Here is a 13,156-nt window from a genome sequence, read left to right as displayed (position 1 = left end):
ATTGGAGTACTTACCTCTACTGGTGAGAGTGCTTGTTGGTGGCATGGCGAGATGATCTTCCAAATACAGTACCGATTCAGTGAAAACAGGGATCAGTGCAAAAAAACTCAAGTGTGATGTGACTATTGCATAACAAATGTAAAACCTAATCTTTAATTTCGCAGTTAAAATAGAAGGAGGAGGTGTCAAAAACACAAGCGAGAGGACATAATGTGAAATTTCAGAATGTCTGTTGTGCTTCAGCAGAGTGGAAAACTGTAACACTGTCTAGATAATATTTCCCATTTAATATTGTAATAACCATCGTTTGTTGCAGTCTCATTCAGATTGTTAAAGATCATTCATCTGTGGCCATCTTTCCTAATATTGCTTTGGGAAGAGTTAACTCCAAATCTTGGGGGCCATTTACCGAGTACTAAGGCATGATTTATATGATTTACGCAGGCTCCCTGCATGGAGCATTGTCCTTGTCCTCTCTGTATAGATGACATCTGCACATGTCAGTCTACGGATATACTGCAGGTGTCCTGTCCATACACATCAGACTGACTAATTCATCCTGCAGGTTGTACATGTGAACAAACAATGCCCCCCTTGCAGGTCTAGTAGTATAGTACTGTTTTTGGACGCTGCAAGCTATTATAGTAAGTACATAGCTCTTTTACCTTTCTTTACAGGATTCTTTCAAATAACATTTAGATATGATACAGCATTTCTTAATTTTAGACTATAAGACAAAACATTCCTAATTCAATTAACAGTTCAATGCAAGCCAGAGTGTCCTTATACAGGTACTATCACAGAGTCTCCAGGTCCATCCATTGTGACCTTGTTGTCACCAAAGGACCCAAATTGCCACCCACAGAGCCCCAATTTCCATCCACAGCACCCCCACTGTCACCCACAATGTCACCATTCCCATCGTCATCACAGTTGTTCAGTTATCGGCCCTGCTGCTAGAAAACAGTGTAATACATACTACAGATAGTGTTTCATATCAGTCATGCCATGGTTCTTCTTAACCTATTGGTTAACGATGGTTTCGATCAAAATGACCGCTCATTGGGGGAAATTTAACAATGTTCAATCTTTTTAGCCAGACATTTACAGGCTGCCATTTTCTGGAAAGAATTTAGCCATATTTAAAATATGCATTTGATAGTTGTGTAAAAGATCTTTGTTCAGGAAAAATCCTTTGTCCATGAGCAATCTTTAAGGAAAGATTGTTTGTCATTGATCACTAGGACCTACTGTAATGGCCAACATGGACTTACATGTGTATGGCTGTGGCAATCATCAAGATATTTCTATTTAATGTGTATGGTCTCTTCTAAAAGAGGTTTTGCAGTAGCTGAGGTGTCTTGAAGGAATTAAGTAATCTATATACTCCCAGTATAAATTAGAGCAAATATTAAAAGTTAAATTGGAGCTTTTTCTCATATATTAAAATCGCCCAATGTAAAAGTACAATACAGTTAACCAGCATTAGGATGTACCCTTTAGACCAGGCTTGTCAGGTGACATCATGGTGTGATTTTGACCTCTCTACACTACTGTGGTGATTAGCATTGACACCTTTGTTTCCCCTGGCAAGGAGCAGAGTGGGATTTGACACGTTATTAAGTGTTTTTGGTGCAGGGTAGCTCAGTGTGAGAGCAGTAGCACCTTAAAGCCTTTTTTCATGGTCCTGAGCAGCCTGTATGGTGGGCGAGTTTAGGCCTACTGGACATGTGATCTCTTAATGAAGCATCAATAGTCTCTGTGCAAACAAAAGACTCTCTAATTGTTCTGATGAAGACCTGCGAAATGATATCCTCTGTGTGCTGCTCCCTTTAATGGTCCCTTTTTGTGTGGTAAGCACTAAGCTCTAAGTACACAACACGTAAGCAAGAGAAAGATACACAGGAAATGTCCTTATGAGAACTTTTTTCCTCTTTTATGCTTGCTATATAGGTATACACAAAATATTACATCCATAGACAGTGCTTTAGAAACTTATGTATATGCAATACTTTTTATGATGACAATTGGCAAATAAAGGAAAACACTACTCATTTATCAATTATAGGACTACCATACTCCAGTGATTCTCTACTTTTTTTTTTTACTACATGGTTACCCAAAAATCAGTTTCCATTACTAGTGTATCCCTAATACCATTTCTTCCATAAAGAAACTCACATGGGCAAGAAAAGCTTTCTATAATTCTAGCCTAATGCTATTGTTTGGCTCAGATATCAATGCTTTTCAGAGCATCTTTGAGTGAGTTTAAAGGGGTATTCTGCTGCCCCAGCATTCGGAAACATTTTGTTCCGAACGCTTGGAGCGAGTGGAGGGGGTCGGGATGTCATAGCCATGCCCTTCGTGGCACCACGCCATGCCCCCTCAATGCAAGTCTATGGGAGGGGGCTGGGCATGACATAAGGGGCGTGACCATGATGTAATAATCCCCCCCTGCCGCATGCACCCAGCGTTCTAAACAAACGCCGGGTGCTGCACTGAGATCGCGGGGGCCCAGTTGCGGGACCCCACGACCGGACATCTTATCCCCTAACCTTTGGATAGGGGATAAGATGTCTAAGGGTGGAGTACTCCTTTAAATCAGACTACCTCCCCTACTGTAAAAGTGCAGTTTTTGTTGTATTCTGAGGAACCCCTGATCAGGAACACCAGGAAATGTCAGGGTTCATGGGAGTTTGGATGGGAAACAACCTTACCTTATAGCATGGTTTCTTCTTCTACTTGGGCTTCAACATGACAATAAAAAAAAAAAATTACTTTAACTTCTGTTAAAATTTTACTACAAAATCTAAATTAAAGGGGTACTCTGCCCCTGGCATCTTATCCCCTATCCAAAGGATAGGGGATAAGATGTTAGATCACCGCGGTCCCGCTGCTCGGGACCCCGGGGATCGCTGCTGCGGCACCGCGCCATCATTACTGCACAGAGCGAGTTTGCTATGTGCATAATGACGGGCGCTACAGGGGCCGGAGCAGCGTGACGTCATGGCTCTGCCCCTCATGACATCACGGCCCTTCCCCTTAATGCAAGTCTATGGCAGGGGCGTGACGACCACCATGCCCCCTCCCATAGACTTGTATTGATGGGGGCGGGCCGTGACATCATGAGGGGCGGAGCCGTGACGTAACGATGCTCCGGCCCCTGTATTGCCCGTCATTACGTGCAGAGCGATCTCGCTCTGCGCAGTAATGATAGCGGGGTGCTGCAGCGGTGATCCCAGGAGTCCCCAGCAGCGGGACCCTGGAGATCTGACATCTTATCCCCTATCCTTTGGATAGGGGATAAGATGTCTAGGAGCGGAGTACCCCTTTAAGTACAAAGGGAGTCACTAGTGTTACTAAACAAGAGATTGGTGCAACCATTAAACATTTTGCATGGCATATAAGCATTTCTGCCCCGCAGCTGCACTTCATCTACCATTGCGGGGAGCCTCACCACTGAGGTCTGTCTCACATTTTGAGAAGCTCTAATATATAGTAATAGGCTGAAATCAAACGTGACTGCTTTATGTACGGATTACAGGACAGGGGTGACAAATAAACTGTCTAACAAGGACTGATGCACTTATTCCTATTCTCCCATGTGTTCTGTATACCAAGGAAGACATATTCTGTGAAATCATGGGATAACACCTTCCTGGACAGGACATAAGGAAATGTAACAACACTTGTTACATGTTACACAACTTTCTCCTTCCTGTTAAATCTCTAAACAGAGGCAAAATTGGATAGGGTTGTTAGCAATGTTTAAATTCAGCTCCATAGGGTTATTAAGGGCATACAATATTGGGCTTCTTTGGATTAAACAATTCAAATGGTTCCCACATTAACTTGTCTGAACATGCATATTGAGTCAAAGGCACGTGGGGCTTTCAACCATCTCCAGTACTGCACATGTTGGGAGAAAATAACAAGTCAGCTGGAAACCTCCAACCTCAACCAACAGCATTTTCCCACCTAACATTTTGACCATCCTACCCTCCTATAGCGTACATTGTTATAAAACAAACAAAAAAAAAAAAAACACAGGAAAATCTGCCATGAACAATCTAGTGTCTATGGGCAGTTTTCATGTGTAAAGAGGAGATTTATCAAAAAATGTGTAAAATAAAAGTGGAGCAGTTCCTTTAAAAAAAAGAAAAAGCAACATGAGCAATGTTTCTCCAGTTCTCCCATAGAGATGCATTGAGGGTGTGTGTCGGACACCACTTATTGGTCAACACAGCTCTGTTCATGAAGAGATCTGGGGTGCCAGGCAGAAGACCCCCATCACTTGTCCCCCTGTTGTTAAATACCCGTTTAAGAAATACCTTTCATTCCATATTACGTGGACACAGGAACAGGTACATGCCCAATATAATATAATGTTATACAATATAATGATAGCCCTCAAAAGAAAGCAAGCAAGCAACTAAAGTCTGGGACAGAATAATTAGCTTTTATTAAGGTAAAGGTGTATATTTTGGAAAAACAAAGTTTCTGGAAATTATTTAAACAAATGCTAATAAATGTACCTATCCTGAGTTTTTCTTTTTTCATTTTCTTTCTTTATACTTTTCAAGTACCCAGCACTGTATCTGATTTAAATGCAAAAGAAGTGGAAGCCAACATGATCACAGTTAGCTGGAGAAGACCGCAACAACCAAATGGCATTATTACCAAATACAGGGTCAGAGCATTTGTAAAAGCAACAGGAATGGCCATTGAAAATAAAATTCTCACAGGAAAATATAAGGTACTTTTTCACTATTCTTTGAAATTTGTGTTTATCTTGTTGCATTGAACAATTAGTAATCACTTATTGCTTTGTGAGTGTTTTCACGCTTTACCTGATTTGCAAGTCTTCTGGAAGATTAGAAAGAGTCCTTTTCTTTCATTTACACCAGGGGTCTCAAACTCAAATTATCTGGGGGCCATGCCCCCTATCATGCGCCCCTCACATATAATGCCCCCGTCATGCGCCCCTCACATATAATGCCCCCATCATGCGCCCCTCACATATAATGCCCCCATCATGCGCCCCTCACATATAATGCCCCCATCATGTGCTCCTCACATATAATGCCCCCATCATGCGCCCCTCACATATAATGCCCCCATCATGCGCCACCTCACATATAATGCCCACATCATGCACCCCTCACATATAATGCCCCCATCATGCACCCCTCATGCACCCCTCACATATAATGCCCCCATCATGTGCCCCTCACATATAATGCCCCCATCATGTGCCCCTGGCATAGAATGCCCCCATCATGCGCCCCTCACATATAATGCCCCATCATGCACCCCTCACATATAATGCCCCCAGACAGGCCCCCAGATAGATATGACCCCCATCAGGTAGGGCTCCCCAGTAGGTACACAGGCTCCCATATAGATAGGGCCCCCATCTGGTAGGGCTCTCCAGTAGGTACATAGGCCCCCATATAGATATGATCCCCATCTGGTAGGGCTCTCCAGTAGGTACACAGGCCGCCAGATAGATATGACCCCCATCAGGTAGGGCTCCCAAGTAGGTATAGAGGCCCCAGATAGATATGATCCCCATCACTGATGGGGGTAATATCTATCTGGGGGCCTGTCTACCTAGTAGTCCTACCTGGGGATCAGGTGGGTGTACAGGCCCCTGGATAGATATTACCCCCGGCAGGTAGGGCTCCTATTTAAACAATTATGCCCCCTAAGAAGATAGGTTAGCCCCTGGTGATAAACAGGTCCTCCCTTTATTAGGCAAGTAATTAGGCAAGTTAAGTTAAGTTTCACAGCTACAGTACTTACATCTCCCTGCTGCAGCCTAAAACGAGCCTTCTTTGCAGGGATGCGCACGTTAGGTGATGTCATCACATGCGCCGGGCAGGTCATCAGTGTCCCAGCGTCCTGCGCTGCTGATGCAGTGACATCATCAGTTGTGCGCATCCCTCCAGGAAGGCTCGTTATAGGCTGCAGCAGGGAGATATAGGTACAGTAGTAGTGTGTGCTGACGCGTGTGAAGTCTTCCGGCATTTAGCACTGCTTGCCCGAAGCAGGGCTAAATGCCTTAAGAAAGCACCTGCCCGGCGCCCGGACCGCAGAATTTTGTTCAGCGGGCCGCAAAGGGCCCACGGGCTGGGAGTTTGAGACCCCTGATTTACACCTACTTGATATAGCTCAACACCTACAAATATTTCCTGTTATTCCTTCAATTAAAGGAGTGCTGATAAGATTGTTAGGGGGCAGCTGCAATAAGACAAAACACAATCCAAGTAATGTTTTATTGATTAACATAAGATGCATGCAGGATTAGTATCCATTTCATTGCTACAATATGTAAAATTATTATATACTTTTGTAACAGTGGAAACCATATTTCAACTAGACAAACATTTGCCTCCTTCTTTTGTTGCCCCCTGTCACTCTATCAGGAAGTTAGACAAATGGCCTAGTAAGACTTCTGACATTTTCCTATAATTGTATTGCTGACATAAGTAAGGTGAATGGAGCAGTTTTCTACCATATTGATCACATATATTCAACCCCATTCACACCAGAAGTTGGTGCTATTTCTAACAGTATTTGTATACCAAGAACGGCAGGGATGGAGCTATTGAGGGTGCAGATGTAGCATACCACAACTTCTGATGTCTGCCATATAAGAAGACATAAAGAATATAAACAGAACATAAGTGTGTTTGTGTGTGTTTGTGTGTGTTTGTGTGTGTGTGTGTGTGGGGGGGGGGGGTTCCCGAGAGATAGAGATATACCAAAAAAAATCCTCTTTAGCATATGCTTGTCTGGTTGACGTATGGAGACTCTTATTTTTGACGGTGCTTGCCTATTTCAACAAAATGAACAGACTGCTTTTTTTAGCAATGGAGTTTAATGGAAAGAGATAATCTAATTTTAATGTGCAAGTTCTGTATTAGTCCATGTACATGGTATTGTAATGATCTGTAAGAGTGGATGCACAGGGGTATTTGGTACCTGGGGAGGATCTAGTATTTGGCACCCCCCACATGCACATTAAAAAGTAAAAACATTCACAAAAAAATATCACCATAGATATAACCATTATACTGTAACTGAACAAATCCAGTATATCAAGACCAGAATCACTAGTAATGCCACTATACAAGGGGGAAATAATACTGACCACCATGACCAATACCATCACATCACATTGTGACTGAATAATACTACTATATAGTTATAAAATAAAATCCAATATACACAGACCAATATTCTCACATACAGTGACCATATAGAGGTAGATACCAGCTTTACACAGGCTCTGCATACCATATAAGTTACACTGCAGTTACATCCAGTGACTCACAGGTGATATATTTTCTAATCGGAGGCATTCTCTCTTCTTTTGTTCTCCATCTGGCCTGATTCATCATGAAGACTTATCCACGACTCCTCTCCACAGAATTGACTGGCAAACATATTAGGAACAAATACAAAGGAATGGAATGGAGTAATAAATTGATAAAAATATGACTTTATTGATAATTCATTACATATTAAAAACAAGAAAAGACATCATAAAAAGGGAAAAACCAACTTGTGGTGGAAAAGAGGGCGTCACTCCAGAAGGTCCACAATGTAAACTATAGTATTGAATACATTTCATAAGTTGCACTACTGCTCATTCTATTGCACAATCCCATGGAGGATATACCTCAACAACTATAAGGTGCCTAGAGACAGTATACATACCAATAAATAGAATCAAGGTGCAAGTATAAGAGGGACCGCTGGAGAGACGCCACCCCAACGTACGTTTCGGGTTGTCCTTCGTCCTGGGGGTAGTAGGGCCATATGTAACAACTATATATAGGTATCATAGATCCCTAATTATAATAATATATAGTATACTGTGCCATAATTTTGGTTATGGCAAACATATTAGGCATACTGTCCCTATCACTATACAAACTTCCCATCTGTATTACACTGCCCCCTTATAGTAGTTAGGTTCCTCTGTGTCCCTATATAGTAGTTAGGTCCATCTGTGCCCCATATAGAAGTTAGACTCCTCTGTTCCCCATATCGTATAAGGTCACCTCTGTGTTCCCATATAGTAGTTAGGCCCCTCTGTGCACCCATAAAGTAGTTAGGCTCCCTCTCTGCCCCTATGTAATTAGCCCCCCTTACTGTTTGCCCATACAGTAGTTTTCCACCCACACTGTCCAATATAGTAGTTAGGCCCCTTCTTTGACCTCATATGGTAGTTAGAATCCCCAACCCCACACTGCCCCTTTTAGTAGTTAGGACCCCCACTCTGTTCTACATGTGGCACCATGAAAAACAAAATAAAAACAATGCTCACCTGCCCCTCAGCTCCTCCGTATCCTTCCAACACTCTGTTTCTCTCCTTTTTCTTCCGATGCAAGCAGCTGGGGAGAAAAATCCTGCCTGCACTGGAAGTCACACCGGCCACCAGTGGCATGCAGCACACACATTTTAGGACCTGCTCTTACCCATGGATCCAGGTTGTGTGTCGCGGATCCCTGGGGGAGTCCCCTCTTTCACTGCGGCTGCTAGCAATTGTATCTTTTCTCCCAGGCAGAGGGGCCCCACTGTTTAAGAAGAAGCTCTAATGATAATCCAACCCTTAACTTGACAACCCCCAGGTCAGTGGCACCCGGGGCGACCATCCCCCTGTCACTCCATCTGAACCTCACTGTGGGTGCACAAACCATTCATCTGAATGTGGTTGACTATGCAACAGCCACATGGATGTTTCAGGTTCCTGTCAGATAAATAGCACAGTCACAGGCATTTCTGCAACAAACATCCCTCATGGGAATCCACCATTTTGTGACAATAATAGGCTGCAATGGGCCCATATCTCTATTTCATACAGAGAGACAAGGGAGATATTTATCAAAATCTGCCCAGAGGAAAAGTTGCTGAGTTGCCCATAGCAACCAATCAATTTCTTCTTTCTTTTTGCACAGACCCTTTAAATAATGTAATAAGCAATCTGATTGGTTGCTATGGGCAACTCAGCAACTTTTCCTCTGCACTGCTTCAGATAAATCTCCCCCAAGGAGTTTTTTTCCCTCTCGATTTATACTTCAACTCTCAACTCTATGGTAAACAAAGGGGGAGATTTATTAAAACCTATCCAGAGGAAAAGTTGCTGCATTGCCGATAGCAACCAATCAGATTGCTTCTTTCATTTTTAAAAAAAGGCCTCTGAAAAATGAAAGAAGCACTCTGATTGGTTGCTATTGGCTACTCAGCAACTTTTCTTCTGGACAGGATTTGATAAATCTCTCCATAATGTTTAAACTGAATAGTCCTTTGCAAATTACGTAAGTTCACTTATACATTTAAAAGACTAAAATGTTTTAGGGGGTCTTATATGGGAAAGACTGAGTTTATTGGTTTACTCTTTGTGTATTGTCGGTGCCTTTTGGCCGATGATGGGCATGGACAGAGTGAGTGCCTCAGACTTACCAATAATGTCACAGGGACAAGTTTGGCACTTTGTAAAATTCACCATTAATTTGAGTGATGTCTGTGACACTTCAAAATGTCTCACAACTCATGATAAATGTCTCCAGCACTAGAGACTGGTACATAACAGGCAAAAGTTCTGTGCCAGCTCCTATATATGTAAGAAAAATTCTTCCATTATAAAAACACAATTCAAGAATATCAGTAGCTTACAGGATTATCTACAAAAAGAATGCACCAAACTGATTTGTGTGAACTTGTCAACTTTTTAAGTGAAGAAACTATACATTCCCCCTGCACATATTTCCATGGTAGGATTGGAACTTCAGAATCTCAGTTCTTTATGTCAGCAATGCTTTTTAAATGCATTCAGATGCAGAGTATGGCCAACACTATTTTGAGGAGATGATAGTCGTTGCCAACACTAGTTTTGATGTTGGGTTTAATGGAGTATTAAAGAAATTCACCAATATTTTTAAATTAGTGCTCAGGCGATGTTAAAAAAACAAAACAAAAACCTGTACTCACCTTCATCACTCCCCCAATGGCAGATATTGTGTGGAAGATGGATCAGGCTCTTCTTATGTCCAATCTTCTTATCCAGTCCTCATATCCTGACCTCCTATCCCAACTTCTTACCACATCTTCATATCAATCCTTATATCCCGCCCTCATATCCCCTCCTCATATCATGTCTTCACATCCAGTATTCATATAATTTCTTCAAATCTGGACCTCCTATCCTGTCCTCATACCCAAACTTCATTTCTTGTCCCCCACATTAACTTTTCTCTACACTTGCCTGCTGGACAGTCAGCAGAATGTTGTTAAGTCCCGGGCAATCTCTGCAGGCCAAGAGTAACGTTGTCAGGAGACGTACCAAATAGACGCAAGCTAAAAGTGGGTTTATTTAACATTTGGACATCATAAGATCCATACTATTCCTATCATGGTAATTGGAAAGGATCTGCAGAGAAACTTTATTAAAGCAGGTTTGCTGTGTGGCACAAGCTGGCTCTCGAAATGACCAAATTTGATCTTGTACGCACCAATCACACCTCCAAGATAAAGATTTAGGATGCAAACAGCAGCCGTGGATTTCTCTAGTATACATACATGCCATATACAGGTGTTGTTCCCTTAGGTGAGCACCTTTCTGTCTTTTTATATTCCAACATGCACTAAGGTTTATTCCACCAGTGAGCGCCCAATTTGTTCTTATTTTTGCATGCACTACATTATGATGGTACTTGGATAGACTTTGACACTCAGTTTTCATAAAAGGGACAATTGTATGTATGTTGGCAAAATCACAGCTGCAACATCTATCCACCATTTGCATTTTATTCATGTATTTCACAGTTTTTAAATAATAAAATAAAAGGTATATTTCAAGGTCTTTATTCAGATAGATAGTACTATATATGCTGTATGGGAACTCCCATAGACTTGCATAGGACTTCAGAGAACCCCACACCCACCCACGCATATGGGGGTGGGTTACGGTTGATTTAACTCTATTATGTTTTTTAATAGACATGTAAGTGTGTACCAGGTATTATGGAAATTGCTCTTGCTTTTTTGAAGCCATGCTGGAACACACACACATTGAGTTTTACCAATCTACTATCTACTGTATCTATCTATCTATCTATCTATCTATCATCTATCGTATCTCCCATTTAAAAAAAAAAAAAATTATTATTAGTGTTGCTCGCGAATATTCGCAATACGAATTTTATTCGCGAATATCGCATATTCGTAAATTCGCGAATATAGCGCTATATATTCGTAATTACGAATATTCGTTTATTTTTATTTTATTTTTATTTTTTTTCACAGTACACATCACAGTGATCACCCCTCTCTGCTTCCAGCTTGTGTGGTGTAAAGAAGGCTGTAATAGTACTGTGTTAGACTGGTGTGCGAATTTTTTTCTTATGCTAATTTTGTATATGCAAATTTTTGCATATGTTATTTTCGCACACGTGAATATTCGCATATGCGAAAATAAAACGAGAATATGCGAATATTCGCGAATATTCGCGAATATTCGCCCATATATTTGCGAATATTCGCGAATTCAAATATGGCCTATGCCGCTCAACACTATTTATTATATATTTTCATATGACAACACTAAAGAAATGACACTCTGCTACAATGTAAAGTAATGATAGCAAGAGGCAATTTAGCTCTGATCCATTCAGTGGTGGGATTTCTTGTTTGTATCTTTTATATCGTTTATATATTTTAGAAATTTGCCTGATATACCATGTCTTTCACTGGCTTTTAGTTCTTATCTCGGAAAACTGACATGCTAAAATCATTACTTGAATAACTCACTAAGCCATCCTTACTATTTAGAGTTACTTTTTAGTTTTCGTCTGGGCTCATGTAATGCACTGCTTTCTAATCATAAAAAACTCCAATTCTGAATTTAGCTTTATATAAAAGAAAAACAAAAGGAAAAGCGTAACTTAAATCAGTGCAACATAAACAAAGCAAACAGGTGGACAATAATTGATTTTCCACAGTTACTTGGGATGTACATCATATTCACATGTGAACTACAAATCCATTATTATAGGTTGTTATCATCAACTTGGGTCTTTTTGGAACAGACTGCAGATTTTGCAATGTAAATCTTTTAGTGTACCAGTTTTTAACTGTTTGTTACACATTTTGCACTTGATTCCCCCATCAATGAGAAATGGCAGCCCATTTCCTTCCCTGTAAGTGGTTGGGGTGTGAACAAGCCAGCTACTGTATGTTTGCTCTTGTCTCAGTGATTGATGTATGAGTCCACTTACAGCTGCACTAACTCTGACTTAACTGAAAATCCAGCAATTCAGCTTGAGTTTTCTTTAGGGTGTTATTCATAGGCCCCCTAATAAATCCATTTATGGCTGCTGTGAAGAGTTTCAGGCATGTCAATTCATTGGCTCAATGAAGGATCTGCTGCAGCAATTATGATAGATCTCAGGGTTGTCTTGTGCCATAGTTAAGTGGTAGCCCTTATTCTTCACTTTAATTTATCTTTTAAAATAACATACAGCAACATGATGTTCTTCCCTTACCAAAACTTGTCTAAACACTGATAGGCAGCTGCTGTTTGTCCAGGGGCTAATGCAGATCTTCTTGTATTTTCTCAAGAAAGTTTTTAGTCCATTTCAAGGTTCATTTGTCTTCACCTGATTAAATGATTAAATGTCATAAGAGTTTAAGTGTTAAAATTAAAAACTCCAATAAAAATCATATAATTCCCTAATGCTTCATTTTTAGGTAGACTCTTTTTGCTAAGGGGCCCCAGTAATTTCCGGCTGCAGTTTACTGTAGTTTTAGAACACACAGCTAGCAGGTGAATATAAGTCTGCATGGAATAGATGAGATGCTAGTCTCTCATACATGTCAGGGCTGGGACACAATGTAGGCATGCTGAGTATGTATTTTTTACAGTTTTCACTGCCATTTTTCTTATTTAAATGGGCACTGTCACCATCTTTTTTTACTTTTTTATATGTTGTAGTACTTATGTACTACAACATATCTCTAATATAGTTTCATAATTATTTTTTTAATAATATGGTGTAATTTATGTTTGAAAACCAGCCACTAGGGGTCTCCCTTCTAGTGGCCGGCTGCAGTCTGGCGTGACGTCACGGCTGAATTCGGACTGATG

At 40.9% G+C, this 13,156-nt stretch overlaps 1 protein-coding gene across 5 annotated transcripts in view; it reads left to right on the top strand.

Annotated features, from left to right (window-relative positions):
* The window catches only part of PTPRQ (protein tyrosine phosphatase receptor type Q), a 447,893-nt gene that overhangs the window by 199,236 nt on the left and 235,501 nt on the right, over window positions 1-13,156 (top strand). For all 5 annotated transcript variants that reach the window (XM_056574450.1, XM_056574451.1, XM_056574448.1 and 2 more), the window contains exon 27: window positions 4,584-4,756. In XM_056574450.1, the coding sequence (XP_056430425.1) occupies window positions 4,584-4,756 (173 nt within the window). The remainder of the gene's footprint in view (window positions 1-4,583; window positions 4,757-13,156) is intronic.

Source organism: Hyla sarda, chromosome 4, assembly GCF_029499605.1.
Source record: "Hyla sarda isolate aHylSar1 chromosome 4, aHylSar1.hap1, whole genome shotgun sequence".
NCBI lineage: Eukaryota > Metazoa > Chordata > Amphibia > Anura > Hylidae > Hyla > Hyla sarda.
This window is presented reverse-complemented; position numbering and strand designations above follow the sequence as displayed.